We start from the raw sequence: 14,325 nt of genomic DNA, 5'->3' as shown, positions 1-14,325 counted from the left end.
GGTGGCCTCCTGGGACATACCCATGTCTTTGCCCCTCAGTGAATCTTTGCTCTGCTTCCTGCTCTCCCTACAAGCCTTGGGAGATAGGTTTAAATTCCCTGTGAGATTTAGCTCCATTGGGCAGCATGTCTGCCTGGGCCCTTCCCCAGCTGTTGATGGCCATGAGGCTGTGCATCGATTGGAGTTTCAGCCACACTCAAAGGCTATGAGCCCAACATCCCACCCTCAGTACCTAAGAGCAGGACTGGTACTCAGGGTTGCCACCTGCCACCACACCTATGGTGCAGGGGTCCTATCAGAAGTGACCAGTGAGAGAAGGAAACTCCCAGACGAGGCCTCTACCCCCTAAGGACTGGAGAATGTGACAGCGCTGCAGTGCAGCTGCCTTGGGAGCACCTAAAAAGAGTTTTTTCTGACCATTCTCGAACCCTGCTTTTTTTCTGCTTATGGCCCGTTGCCATTTTACCCGTGCCACGCCCACGGGCATTCCAGGGTGTCAAGTGACTGCCAAGTGTCAATCTAAGGAGGCCCCACCCACTCCCCACCCCTCCCCATAGTCCCACCTCTTGGAGGAGTGCTTCCGGTCTATGCCCCCACCCACACACGCCTCTCTGTGGGGTCAGGGGGCGGGCCAAGTCTCCACCCCCCTGTGCACTGTGCCCTGGCATGAGAAGGTGCCACAGCCAGCTGCCCAGTGGCCCCAGCACCACTGAGTTGGCGCAACGCTACCCAATTTGGAGGGGCTCGAGGAAAGGCGTGGAGGGGACGAGGAGGTGAGGGGCAAGACTAATTTCAGTTGGCATTGGAGCAGGTGCTGTGCTCCGGTGGAGAGCCTCTCCCGCTTCTACGCTTCTAGGGGGCTATTATAATGCACACTCTAAAAGTGCCCTTCGTCGTCTCTCCAGCCTCAGCCTCGTCCCCCTCCTCCTCCTCCTCCTCCACGTCAACCCGGCTGGAGGGTCTGGGCACCCCAGCCAGAGCACCCCCTGCTTTGGCGACGACTGCTAATATTGGCCCGACCAGCGGATCATCGTCCGGGCAGTTTCGGCAGAGAGCCTTGGGCACCAGTGACTCCCCGGTCCTCTTTATCCACCGCCCGGGCACTTCTGGGACTACGCAGCGACTAGAGTACAGGTGACCGGGCTTCCCTCCCTCTTGCTGCAGCCTCTGTGTGAGAAGCACTGCATGCTGTGTTGAGGCATGGGTGGGCTGGGGGCTTGGGGCAGCTAACAAGATCCCCATTTCTGAAAGGGGGGACAGAACCTGTGCTGTGGGAAGGAGGGCCTAGGGCAAGCTGCCTAAGTGTAGCCTCAACTTTGGAGGGAATAGGAAAGACAAGTGGGGAGGGGCTCTTCTATAGGGCTATGCAGAGCCACAGAGGCTTTTGCAAGGAAAATAGGTTTTCCTTCACTAATCTGCCAGGCAGAGTGGGAGGGGCAGGGGTGGAGGGTAGGGCTGTTCTTCTCCACGGGAGTGAACAGCTGTTCTTGCAAATGTAAAAGGCAGGGTTTTTCTGTGTGAGAAGTTTGCTCTTGCTGCAAACCCCCCTCCCCCCCAACCACTACCACCAATCCCAACCAAAGAGAAACAGGAGACCATGCAGAGGGGCCAGGGGCCCGAGGTTTTGGAACAGTTTTTTTTTTTATACCATTTTAAAAGTAAAGCTTCCCCCTCTCCCCGCTCCCTACCCCTCCCAACCATAACCAAAGAATCCCACTAAATAACTGGAAAGGAGAGTGAGGAGGAGGACAAAGGATGGCCAAGTGCCTTGGTACCCCTCAGCAGGATGGGAAGACTAGAGCTCCTGTCCCCCTGCCAGCATGCCCCCTCCCCAGATTCTCCTGGTGCTTCTCATTCCCACAGAATGGACATTGGGGCAAGGGCAGTTTCCCCAGGGAGCATGCATAATTCTGCATGTGAAGCTTCTCTCCCCTTCATCCAGGGTCCCAGACTTCTCCATACAGCTGGTGGGGATGGGTTTCATCTCCCAGGGAAGCCCAGTGTCCCACCGCACCACCCCCCAATCATCCAGCTGACTTCTGCATACAGAACCATGTGTCCTTTGCTTTGTGCCTGGCCCCCTCCTTGCTTCCAGCAAAGGTGGGAATGTTGGAGAGTAGGGGGTGGTCACACAGTGTGCTGGGATCCCCAAGGCAGGCCTTGTGTGGGCAACCCCCACCCCATGCCCAGGCACACATCCACACCAGCCAGGAAGGGGCAGCCCACCCCCCCAGAAGGGGCTCCTGCCTCTTCATGGGCAGGCACCATTTCAGGCTTGGCTGCTGGGAAGCCCAGACCTAGGTGAACTGTGGGCCACTTCCCCTTTCCCTTGTACCTTGAAAAAGGGGGAGGTAGGCAGCCAGAGGAACAGGAAGAGGAGCTGCCACCCCAAACCCTGGCAAGGTGACCTGCAGGCCTTCCCACTGAACAGCCAGGGGACTGGAAGGGCTCTGGCTTGGGGGGATTTGTTTTAAAAGTGCTCATCTCAGGAACACCTTTGTGTTTTCCCCAGGGGAAGAGTCACTGCCGAACTCCCAGGGGGGGAGGTAGATCCCAAGCCCCAAGGCCTGGCATCTCATCCTGCAGAGGCCCCTGCCCAGGCTGCCCCCCAGCTGGAGCCGCAGCCCCAGCCGGAACTGCAGCCTGAGCCACAGTCGGCCAGAGCCGCTCGAGAACCCAGCCCTGAGGTGAGCTGCTGCGGCCTGTGGCCCAGGTGGTCCCCCCGCGCTCAGCACTGAGACCCGCAGCAAGCTCCAGCGCCAGAGCGGTGAGTGTCTTCAGATCCCCAGGGCCAGGCAGAGGTGTCAGCTGGCTGAGCTCTCCAAGTGTCAGGCTGGGTGCCAGGGCCTCCTTTCCTTCTGTCCAAGGGGCACCCCCTCCCCACCAGGCCTGGGGAAGCTGGGGTGTGTTCAGTGTCACACGGCGGGTCATCTGTGATTCAGGGGGTCTGCTCCAGGTGCCTGTCCCTGGTGTGAGCACAGCAGGCTCCTTGCACTCTGGGCTCCTCCAGGGGTCCTTGGCCAGGGAGCTCCTGGCAAAAGAAGGCAAGGGAAGGGAGGGAGCCGTGCATGGGAGGAGGCAGGGGACATGGACCAGGTGGGGAGAGAATTGGAGGAAGGAGAAGGAAAGCAACAGGGGCATTGGGGGAGAGGGGAAACTCATCAAAGGGACAGAAGCTGGAGAGCCCAGGCAAGCGGGCCTGGGGTATGTGAGACCCAGGTCCTCCCTGCTCTTGGCTGCCGGGCTGTGGGACCTTGCACCAGTGGCTTGACCTCTCTGTGTCCCCATTTGTCAAAGTAGGTGGCAGTCTCAGACCTCCTGGCTGTTCGATTATGAGAGGAAAGGGAGGTAGTGACCCAGGGCCCACACAGGCACTCTGAGCGCTGCACGGGGCCATACAAGCACCGGTGTCAGGATTCCATTGTGTTCAGCCGGAGGGGCTTCCTGTGTGTGTGAGTGGGGGTTGGGGGGGAGAATAGAAAGGCCCGGGGTCAGAGCGCCTGGGACACTTCTGAAGCAGGCTTGGAGGTGACTGCCACGCTAGTTCACTGACAAGGTACTGGGACAGGGGCTCAGGCAGAGCTGCCCTAGAGGGGTGCTTAGCTCCAGGGTCTCGGGAAGCTTTGGAAGTGGGGGCAGGGTGGGTATCTGTCCCTGCACTGGACCTTAAAGTGACTGAGGTCCCCCTTCAGAGTTGGCAGGGAGGGACCCAGCAGGTGACCCCCTTCCAGCCCGGTTGGCCCATCTGAGAGAGAGGCCATGACACTTTTAAAGTGTCTTTATTTTGGACACGACATAAAATAGCACAATAGTGGCCGTGCCTGGGTCCCTCCCCAATGCGCCTGCTCACCCCCTCCCTTGGGGGCCCCCACCCGACCCCTACCTACTTTCAGCTTTTGTTTCATGGATCATTGGCTTGTGGTGCCTGGTGCCTTGGGTGGCTGGTGCCGCCTGGTGCCTTGGGTGGCTGGTGCCGTCGGGTCCTGTTGGTTCTGTCCGAGTCCCTGTCCCTTGCTTCCAGCTGGGGCTGACACAGAGCTGGGAGCCCCTCCTGGAGCCCAGTCCATGATCCGCGTGCGCATCAGTGGCGGGTGCTCTGCGGTGGGTGAGGGAGGGGCGCTCAGGGGACCCTCGGAGAACGGAGCAGAGTTTGCAAAACGCTGGGCTTGGTCCCAGGGAGCAGGGAGCGGCCAGCTCGGAGCCAGAGCTGTGGGAGGAAACCCTTGAAGGAGAAAGGCCGCCTGCTGGGAGCAGGGGAGCAGGGGAGCAGGGGAGCCGGGAGGCGGGCGAGAGCGCAGCCGCAGGCCTGGGGCGTAGGGGCCACGCTCTTAGGGTGAGTCCGAATTTTGGTGGGGGGACGATTCTTCTCCTTCTCCGTGGAGCAGGGGTTTGCGGTCTGCAGGGGAGGCTCTTGCTGCTGCCGGGGCTGGAGCAGGGCAGGGGGGAGGGTGGCGCTGGGGCTGAAGTGCTGCCAGCCAAGCTCTGTGCAGGAGAGACCCCAGCCCCACCACCGCTCAGGCTGCTGCAGCTAGCTCCTGTCCTACAGTGGAGGGCCGGAAGTCGGGGACAGCCTAACACTGGTGCTGGCTGGGGGCAGTCAGTACCTCTTCTGAGCCCCAGGGTGACCCGGATCTGCCCCTGCCAAGCCTGCCCCCTTAGCCATACTTTTTGACTAAATAAGGCTACGGTTCAGCGGGCAGCTCTTGGAGGGGGGGAGGAGAAGGGGGAAGGGAGAACATATGCAACCCCCCCTCCTTGCCCCAGTGCCTCAGCCTGGCACCCCAAAGTGGCCTCAGTTGTCCTACCTCCAAGGTCCAGGCAGAGGCTGCAAGGGCATGTCTCCAAGCACCAGGCAGAGGCTTCTCCAGGGCGGGCGCCTGTGTGAGCAGAGAGCAGGATGGGGACCCCCCGCTGCTGCTGTGCCCCCCTCTCCGCATGCACCCCTAACTGGGGGAAAGCCCACCCTTTGCAAAGGGGATCTCACCTCAGCATCCCTCCCACTCCCAGTCTGGAAAGCAGGCCTGGCGGAAAGGTGGGGAGCCCAGCGCAGAACCTCAGGGAGCCCTGGGTTTGTCCATAAGCTGAGGCCCTTCCGGGGGACGACTGGAAATGTGCTCTGGGCTCCCAGGGACTCAACTCCCCGCCCCAAAATTCACTGGTCCCCATGAAGCAGAGAGCACCTTGAAGGCGCCCAGGGTTCATGGAAGCTGGAAGCTCCCCTCTCGCCCTCCCTCCGTCCCCAGGCACACCCGCACAGGCCTGAAAGCTGGGGACACAGGAGTCTACACGGCTGGTGGAGAGGGGAGGGGGCGGTGATGGGTGGGGGGGAGACAGGCCAGATGTTCTTGGAATGGGACACGGGGTGATTGATGCGGACTGGAATTTGAAGGGGGAACATTCCCCACGTGCCTGGCCTGGGTGGAAAATGGGCTGTTTTTCATGGTGGTGGTGTGGGGAGGGGGGGGGTCTCCCTGTCTTGCCAAAACCATGTGGAGGGCTGCCTCAGCCTAGACTGGGTCCCCACACCTGTCCAATGGCATTAACCCCTGCCTTCCCAGAATGTCAGGCTTCGAGCCGCCCTTTCTAGCTGGGGTCCCTCTCAGGGGTGACCATGGGGTTGAGCAGTGCCCACTGCAGTGGCCCCGGGATCCCGCTGGCCCACTGTGCCCCAGAAGTGCCTTCCTCCTGGCAGCTCTGCACCCTTCAGATGCTGCCCACCCCCAGGGTCGCTCAGGTCCAGGGGGTGACCCTGTTCGTGCCAGCAGCGCCTTGCGGCTGCGTCAGCTGCAACACTGGCTTTTAAGCAACTGGCCTTTCCCAGCCGAGATAGTGAGGCTTTGCAAGAAAATGCTTGGAGAAAACGAAAGGAGACCCCTGGTGCCCCAGCCACCATGCAGTGTTCCCCCCCCCCCAGGTCTCCCTTCTTCTTCCCCAGCACCCCCTTCTTCGGGTTTCCAGGCAAAACTGGTTTTGGCCCCGCGTGCGGGCTGGTTGAAGCCCGAAGCGCGCTCGCGGGGTGCCCGGGCGCGCGGGGGTGGCTGTGTGGGGTGCTCCCGGGCCCCCAAGCCGAGCCGGGGACGAGCCTGCCCGCGGCGGCCGCCGGGATGCGGCTTCGCCTAGGCTCGCAGCGCGGGAGCGCGTGGGGCGCGGCGGCGGCGGGGAGCGCGGGGCCGGCGTCGGAGGCGGCCCAGCGGGGAGCGGGGAGCCCCGGGAGCGCCGGGGCGCCGCGCCCAAGTCGCTCCCTCTCGGGTCCCGGGTGCCTCCCCTCCGCCCCGCGGCCGCTCAGCCTGGCAGCTGCCACAGGCGCGCTCCCGGCGACCAGAAGGCCCGGGAAAGAGCTGCGCTTCTCCTTCCGGGGCGCGCGCCCCAGGAGCCGGCGCTACCTGCCCGCGTCCCCCGGGAGGGCGCCCCTGCTCCGCGCGCGAGCCCCCAGACGCGGGGGAGCGGCGGCGGCGGCGGCGCGGCGCCTGCCCGGCCCCGGGAGCCCCACTGCTGCACCTCCAGGGTCGCAGCCCCCCGCGCGACCTCCCTGCTCCTACCAAGCGCGGGCATCGTTATTATTTTTTTCCCCCTGTGACACTCCAAACTGAAGGCTTGCTCCCAGGTCCTCTACATGCATTTCCCTAGGCCACGAGATTTTTCTCGCATGTCCATGTCCGGGCACCTGGAGACACGCAAGCCCCCGCAGGCTTCCCCAGTCACCTAGTGGCCTGGGTCCCCCAACGCATTGGACATTTTCTCCCAGGCTGTTAGCAGTTGTGTATGCCCTGCTCCAGTTGATGCACCGCCATCCCATCTCCCCTAAAATCTCAGCGTTAACCCCGGGTCATGTTGCTGACCAATTTGCCTGGCTCCCCAGACGGTGGACAGGGTGTTGCTGGCACTTAGGCACCGTCTCCAAAACAAGTGGAGCTTTCTCCCTGTGCCTCCATAATTTGGGGCACTAACTGCAAGGTCTCTGAAGCTAGCCTGCTTGTGTCTGTCCGGGCTCCCCCACACTGAAGCCCTGTTCTCCTGGTTCACCACACTTTAGGACGCTGTCCTCCGCATCCCACAAATGTATTGGCACCAGCCTGGGTTCCCTAAATCTTACATGAAGACTCCCAGGTCCCCCCAAAACACTGAGCACTTTGCCCAGAACCTCCAAAGTGTGAACGAGCCTCCCTAATTCCTTCACGAAAACTGAGGCATTGCACCCAGAGCCTACCGAGCCCTTTTCTGAATCATAAATAGTCTGCACTCTGGTTTTCTGACTTCCACAAAGTTGAGAGGATGATTTCTGATCCCCAGATCTCATTGAGCAATATTTTTGTATGTGTGGGCCATGAAAATTCAGACGCACTGCACTGGTTTTCAGGGTTCTCCAAGCTTCTTGGTTACTAATCAGGTCCCTTACAGATCAGACACTGTCACCCAGGCCCCAGAAAGCACACGGAGCAATGACTCGAGATGTGCTTTAATTGTGACCGTGGGTTATGCAGGTTCCCCTGGGCCACAGCACACAGGAAACAAACCCCTACACAAACCAAAAGTCTTGCTGTCCTGGGCTCTGTTGAGTGTCCCCAGTAACCAAATATTCGGAACATTTTCTCTCCACCATAATAACACTTTGAGCGTTAAAACACTCCCTGTGTCCCACTGGTTTATTGACAAAGATCAGGATTTTCTGAAATGCACACAGTGATCTCAAACCCCAGGATGACACTGTACCCTTTCCTTGATCCCTTATATTTGAACACGCTGAGCTCTCTCAAATATCACGTATTGCCCTCCAGGCCCGAAAACAGTCATTACTACACTCGGGTCACAGAAAGGCACTGATTTCTTGGACTCCAGAGCATCTTGCACACCCACAAAGTCACCTAAAATGTAAGTAACTTTTCCTGGGTCTTTCGCACATGGCAAGCTCTCTGTAGATCACCAGTTTTGGACACTGATTTTCCGGGCCTCGCAACCTACGAACTCTTAATACTTTTACCCTAAAACTTAGATATTTTTCTGAGGACTCTCAACAACTTCCCTGGATCCCTAGATTCAAAAATGGATTTCCTGGGGGTCTTCAGATTGAGGCATGTCTCCCAGTCCTCCAAATTAAATTGGGACTTTTTTTTTCCTCCACAAAACAACTGAGCTTTCCACCACCCCTAAACATTGAATTTTGGGTCTTCTGATTTAATGACCCTTGCTCCCCAAGTCCCCCTAAATTTAGGCAACTTTGCATGCCCCACTCCTAAATGAAAATGTCCAGGGATCAAAAAATACCCTAGAAACCTCAGGTCTTCTGGGCCTGTGTCCTACAAGCTTCCTGGCTACTACCCAGGGTCCCTGACATTTAGATATCTGCCTCCACTGGAGAAGCCCCATGGATCCCCAAAACTTGGGACATGTTTTACTTGGGTTCCCCAAATGCAGACAGTGACCAAGAAAACAGGATAATTTTTTTCCTGCTCGCCAAAAATAAACTAATTGAAGCCAGTTAAAAATTAAAATGTAAGCGGACATGGATTTTCTGCATTTCCCCGATGTACGGATCACAGTCACAGGTTTAGATAGTATTTCCTGAGTCTCTAAAGGATATTGAAGATTGTCTCCAGAGCCAGGACAATTATGGAGGTTACTTCCTTGGCAGCACCCGCTTCCAGGCCACTAAGTTCCATTTCTAAATTGTGGAAGTGAATATCTAAGTCCCTCCAGCACGCTGATATTTCTCCTGGATCCCCAAAGTGTGCTCAGTGTTTCACTTTCCCCAATTTCAGATAATGTGCCTCTGAGGTCCCCCCAGGTTTCACTCTGAAAATTTCCCCAGTCACCCCAAAACCTATCTCCCACAAATCGGCCTGGGGCCCCCTTAAGCTTGCTGACCAACATATTGGGTGTCCCCATATTTTAGACTAGGATCTCTCGTCTCTCCCCCCACCCCCCGCCCCCGCCCCCGTGGCACTGAGCAAGGTCCACTGATCCCCCAAACTCGGACCCTGTATTTGCAGTCTCAAATTGAGTCACTGATTACAGGACCCCACACGGACGGGGCCTGCCCAGGGTCTCCGAGGTCGGGCACTAGTACTTTATCCGCAGAGCAGAGCACACAGAGCTCTGCCTGGCGTTCCCGGGCCGTGCGCATTGTTCCCTGCCCCGCGCGCGGCGGGCACTGCTCTTCGGCCACCCTTCGTCTCCCGCGAAGGCCCCGGGGCTCCTAGGATTTGGGACATTTCTCTCCGCGCTCCCCCGACACGCTTGGCCCAGCAGCCTGTCCGCCAGGACGTGGGCAGTGCTTCTCCCGCGTCCAGGAGGACGACTGGGCATTGCCCCCAGTTTCCCCCAAATTTGGGCATTGTCCCCGGGTCTTCCAACGGACTGGGCGTTGCCCCCGGACACTGGGGACGGCCCCTGGGGTCTCGCTCACCTCCAGCAGCGTCCACCGCCGCCGCACAGCGCTCGCTCGCCGCCTCGGCTGCTCGTGCGCCCGCGGACGCCGTCTCCAGCCTGCAGCCTGCAGCCTCCGGCCTCGCGGTGAGCTCCCCGCCGCCGCCGCCGCCCGCTTCCCCGCCCGCCCGCCGCCGTCGTCGCGCGGGGGACCCCGGAACGGGGCGCGGGACCTGCGGACGGCTGGCGCTTGGCGGCCGCGCTCCTGGGGACGCGCGCCCCAAACCCGTGCCGCTTCCGTTTGCTGTCTGCAGAGACCGCAGCGGTGGGGAAGCTCGGAGGCCCCGAGGCGGGAGAGCCCCAGGAGGGAGGGCCCCAGGCGGGAGGGCCGGGCCCCGGGTCGCAGGGACGCGGACGAGAGGCGCACCCAGTGCGCGCGGCGGAGCCTTCCCGTCCGCCGGACAGGGGACTCGGGGAGGCGCGCGCCCAGCGCGGGAGAGGTGATTGATGGCGGAGCGAGGGGGCGAGCCGGCGCGGGCTTCCGCCGTGGCCCCTTCCCCTCGGAGAGGCACGGGTGGCCGGGGCGCCGGGGGGCGGCTGGGGCGCCCGGGCTCGTGCGTGGTTTTGACTTGGTGAAAATCACCACTTCTGACGTCGTCCACACTCTCCAGGAGATGGTTTCCCCAGACCCCCAAATTATCGTGGTGGCCCCCCGGGCTCAACCCGACTCTACGCAAGTCCAGCGCCCTGAGGACGCGGGAGTCATTATCCGGATATTTTGGGTGGGCCCCCAAGGCGAGCTGATTAGACGAAGGCCGGTGAGCTCGGTGTTGCAGGTAGGATCGGGGCGCGGGTTCCCGCCCTGCTGCTCTGTCCCGCCCGGTCCCCGCCCGGCCTCTGCCGCGGACCGCACCTGGCGGCCGCCGCGGCTCCACCCCAGCTCCCGCGGCACCGGGGGGCGCTCAGGCTCCGGCCGCCGCGCTGCTCGGGCAGGTGGCGGCTGCGCGCCCGCCCGTGCCCGGGGATTGCGCCCTGCCCTGCAGCCCACCCCTCCCCCCGCCCCCTGCGAGACTCGGGGACCCTGGCCCGGCACCGGACCACCTGCACCCTCGCTGTCCGTCGGGCGCTGCGGCTCGCGCGGGGAATGCCGCCTGCTTTTCCCGCTTCGCGCCCCCCGCGTGCGCGAGCCTAGAGAACCCCTGGTTCCCCGGAACCCGAAAGGGGGGGCTCCCCCTATACACTTTGGAAAGGGGACTCGGGATTTCTGTCGCCTTCTGCCGCTCCCCGCCCCCAACCCCACCGCGCCGCGAGCACCCCACGGCCCCCCCCACCGTCGCCCCCGGACCCGGGGCCCCCCAGCCCTCGCCCCCCCTCGCTCGAGCCGCGGGGGCGGTCCGAGGGCGGGGCCAGCGCCCGGAGGGCGCCCATTGGCGCGGGCGCGGGGCCAGCGGGGCCCGAGCGGGCGCCGGGCCGCGGGGTGGCGCGGCTATAAGAGCCGGGCGTTGGCGCCCGCAGATCGCCTGCTCTCCGGCGGAGCTGCGTGAGGCCAGGCCGGCCCCCGGCCCCCCCCTTCCGGCCGCCCCCGCCTCCTGGCCCACGCCCGCCCGCGCTCGGCCCGCCAGCGCCTCCACCCGGCCGGCGGCCCCGCGTCCTCGCCGCCCGCCGCCACGCTGCTGACTCCCGCCTCGGGCGCCGTCGGCGGGGCCGCGCTCCGCCGGGCCTGCGGACCCCCGCCGCCTCCTCCTCCATCTACCTCAACGCCCTCTCCCCGCTTCGCCCGAGGAGGCGGTCCCCCCCGCAGGCAGTCCGGCTCGCAGGCCGCCGGCGTTGTCATCCCCCGCGCTGCCCCCAGCCCTCCCCGGCGCGCGGCCCGCCGCTCCCTTCCTCGCCGCGTCCCGAGCGGCTCGGCGCCGCCTCCGCCACCGCCACCCCCTTCCCGGGCCCGGGCTCGCGACGGCAGAGGGCTCCGTCGGCCCGCTCCGAGCCGGGCGTCCGCGGCTCGGGCGCCCCTCCGCTCCGCCCCCCTCCACACCTTCCCCGGCCCTCGACGTGGCGCCCTGCCCTTGCTTCTCTGTGCGCCCCCGGCCCCTCTCTGGCCTCTGGCCCCGGCGCCCGCGCTCCGCTCGCCCGCAGCCTGCCCTGCGCTCCCTCCCGCCCCCCCCAGCGCCTCGCCTCCGACTCCCTCCCCCTCCACGCCCGCCCTCTCGCCCCGCCGTCCCGAAGTGGATTAATTATACGCTTTCTGTTTCTCTCCGCGCTGTTCTCCCCCGCTGCGAGCCTGCCCGCCTCTCGCTGTCCTCTCTCCCTCTCGCCCTCTCTTTGGCCCCCCCCGCTCACGTTCTCTCTGGGTCTCTCACTATCTCTGCCCCCCTCTGTCCTTGATACAACAGCTGACCTCATTTCCCGATACCCTTTCCCCCCCTAAAAGTACAACATCTGGCCCGCCCCGGCCCGCAGACAGCCCGCCCTCCCTGAACTATCAGAAGAGTCCCCCCCCCAAAAAAAAGCCATCCCCCGTTCTGCCCCGTCGCACATTCGGCCCCCGCGACTCGGCCAGAGCGGCGCTGGCAGAGGAGTGTCCGGCAGGAGGGCCAACGCCCGCTGTTCGGTTTGCGATACGCAGCAGGGAGGTGGGCGGCAGCTGCGCCGGCTTCCAGGTAAGCGGCGTGCGTGCGGGGAGGGGAGGGGGCCTGCGGGCCCGGGGGGGCGGGGGCCTGCCCGGAGGGGCCGCGCGCCGGTCTCCCCCTGCGCCGCCGGAGCGGGGCGGGGGGGTGGTGGTGGTGCGCGCGCTGGGCAGGGGCCCCGGGACGTGCCCGGGGAGGTGTGCGCTGTCCGCAAAGCCGACTTCCTGGTCGGTTGGTGGGTGCAGGGGGCTGTTGCAGAGAGTCCGCGACCCCCGCCGCGTGTGGGAGGGCCCTGTTGGTCCCCGGGGTGCGGGGTAACGAGGAGGGGCGCAAGGCTCAGAAACCCACCCTGGTATGTTGACTCGGTGCCAGCAAGACTGAAGGAGGAAGACGGGGTGGGCGGGGCCAGGATGGAAGAGGGGGCGATTTGGCAAGAGGCTCAGACCAGGCGCCACATTTGCAGAGGACCCCCCCACGGCTTCCCCCCCTTCCCTGTCCCCAACATTTCCACCCAGGAATCTGGGGAGAGGGGCTGCTGGGAGGCGCACGGGGGCAGGGGTGTTCAGCCCACAGAGGGTAACTGCCCCTGCCCAGTGGGCAGATGGAACCTTCCATACAAGGAGGTGTAGAGCAGCCCCCCGTCCTAACCGCCTCCCCCCACATCTCCCGGTGCCTGCTTGGGCTGGGGGTGCAGCAGGAGCCCCCCACCCCCACCCCGTGGTACCGCGCTAAGGGATGGACCAGGGCTAGCTGTTGGGGGTGCAGGAGAGAAGGGACTGGCTGCGAGGACCGAGGGGGCGGGAGCAAAGGGGGCGGGGGGAGTGGTCAGCGGGAGAGGGGTGGGGGGTAGGGTGGAGCCCGGACTGGGAGGAGCCCGCTCACACATAAAAGCTGAAGCACTGACCAGCCTGCAAACTGGACATTAGCTTCTCCTGTGAGGCAGCCTTCCAGTCTCCTCCTCCTCCTCCTCCTCTTCCTCCTCCTCCACCAACCCCAGCGAGCCTCCTGTCCAGCTGCAGGTAACCAGGGCTGTTGAGCGAGGACCCGCTGCCCTCTCGCTCCGGCCTGCCCTCCTGCTGATGGCCTGGGGCCTCGGCCCCTCGGCCCCTCCTCTCTGCCTCTGCCCTCCTCACCCCTACCCTCCCTCCTCCCGGGCTTGCTCACCTGGCCCACACCTCTCCCTGCCTCTCCGGCCTCTGCTCTCCGCTTGTGCTCTGGACCAGACCCCGCACTAGAGTGGCCGGGCTTGCAGGAGGACGCAGCTGCCGCTCGGCTGGCGCCCAGTCGCTTGCTGGCCAAATTGTTCTTAGAATTTGGAAGGGGGCAGCAGCGGGGGCAGCCTGGGAGCCTGGCTGGGGCGCGGCCTAGGGCAGGAGGAGGTGAGCAGGGTGGCACCTTAGATCCTGCTGTGGAGCTGCCCACTGCTCTTTTGCGGGTTTCAGGGAGATCGCGCTCCTTTCTTATTCCCCCTCCTCTCCTACAGGATTTATGGCATCAGAAATTTCCTGGGCCTAGCCTGCTGCAGCCTGGCTCCAGGCTGGGAAGGGGCTTGCTGGTTGGTGCCCCCCCCCCCCACATGCCCACTGGGTGTGGAGCCTGGGAGGGGCACCTCTGGGCGGGCTGCCCAGCCCCTGGCGTGGGTAGCATCAGGGTGCCAGTGGGCTCCAAGGCACTCGGCGGTGACTGTCACCCCTGAAAGGGTTTGTACTTGGGCCTGCGGAGGGCAGACTGGGGCTGCCTGCCTGGAAGTGTGGGGAGGGGCTTCCACTTTCTGGAGGGAGCAGGGGCAGCCCCTGCTCAAGCAGCCCCTCCCAAGCCCCCCCAACCCTTAAGAGATCTGGTTAACCCTTGCCTGGGGTCTGCAGCCACACAGCCTATGCAGGGGGTGTGTCCTTCTAGACTGGGCCCTGAGGACCTGGTGTCCAGCCTCCAGGTGGCCTGACCTGTGGGGTTTGGTACCCCAGTGGGGAGAAGATCTGGTGATCCCAGAGGGACTTTGAAGTGTGTCTAGCCCTGAGTGGTGTGATGCCAGGCCTGCAAAGAACGCTTTTGGCCTTTGTGTTTTAGGGTGCCCAGGGCAGACTGGAGTGGGGGACTGAGCGATTCAGGAGAGCAGGTCCTCTGGGAGTGTGGTTGGCACTGGCACTAGCCACTGGATCCTTGACCTGGGCTTTGCTCAGCCACAGACTGGGAGGGGGAGGGGTGGGACTGGCCCTGCAGGACCCCCTGCTGCTGGGGGGGGTAGCTGGTCCTCTGGGATGCACATGCTCTGTGGTGGGGTGGGGCTGTCTGCCATCTTGGCTGATGCTGGGAGGTCCGAGGAGTGGCCACTGCCCCG

At 63.5% G+C, this 14,325-nt stretch overlaps 2 protein-coding genes across 7 annotated transcripts in view; one reads left to right on the top strand and one right to left on the bottom strand.

Moving 5' to 3' along the window:
* Window positions 1-14,325, top strand: part of IGF2 (insulin like growth factor 2) — a 28,808-nt gene that overhangs the window by 8,235 nt on the left and 6,248 nt on the right. For 2 of the 6 annotated variants that reach the window (XM_035701918.2, XM_049096574.1), the window contains exon 1: window positions 12,854-13,006. The gene's annotated coding sequence lies outside the window, so the exon portion shown is untranslated. Of the gene's footprint in view, window positions 1-905; window positions 1,135-2,512; window positions 2,768-7,775; window positions 7,870-11,622; window positions 12,021-12,853; window positions 13,007-14,325 lie in introns of those variants that run through there. The other 4 variants (XM_049096577.1, XM_049096575.1, XM_049096578.1 and 1 more) reach the window with 4 other exon arrangements.
* LOC112663093 (collagen alpha-1(I) chain-like) lies at window positions 1,705-14,283 on the bottom strand. The gene is made up of 11 exons (XM_035701332.2): window positions 14,211-14,283; window positions 13,152-13,351; window positions 11,897-12,211; window positions 10,962-11,434; window positions 10,695-10,849; window positions 10,277-10,551; window positions 9,791-10,163; window positions 9,404-9,671; window positions 4,806-4,877; window positions 3,888-4,207; window positions 1,705-3,031 (listed from the first exon to the last, which is right to left on the bottom strand). Exons 1-11 carry the CDS (start codon window positions 14,281-14,283, stop codon window positions 2,928-2,930), a joined length of 2,628 nt encoding a protein of 875 aa, XP_035557225.1. The 3' UTR covers window positions 1,705-2,927.

Source organism: Canis lupus, chromosome 18 (genome assembly GCF_003254725.2).
Source record: "Canis lupus dingo isolate Sandy chromosome 18, ASM325472v2, whole genome shotgun sequence".
In the NCBI taxonomy this organism is placed as follows: domain Eukaryota; kingdom Metazoa; phylum Chordata; class Mammalia; order Carnivora; family Canidae; genus Canis; species Canis lupus.
This window is presented reverse-complemented; position numbering and strand designations above follow the sequence as displayed.

Bases quoted from the DNA above. Each gene is read 5' to 3' on its own strand.
- LOC112663093 (XM_035701332.2), bottom strand. From the start codon at position 14,283: ATGGCAGACAGCCCCACCCCACCACAGAGCATGTGCATCCCAGAGGAC. The intron at 10,850-10,961 runs GTGGGCCAGGAG...CGGCTCTTATAG, and splicing joins CGGGCCGAGCGCGGGCGGGC to CCGCGCCACCCCGCGGCCCG. The intron at 10,164-10,276 runs GTGCGGTCCGCG...TCGTCTAATCAG, and splicing joins GGAGCCGCGGCGGCCGCCAG to CTCGCCTTGGGGGCCCACCC.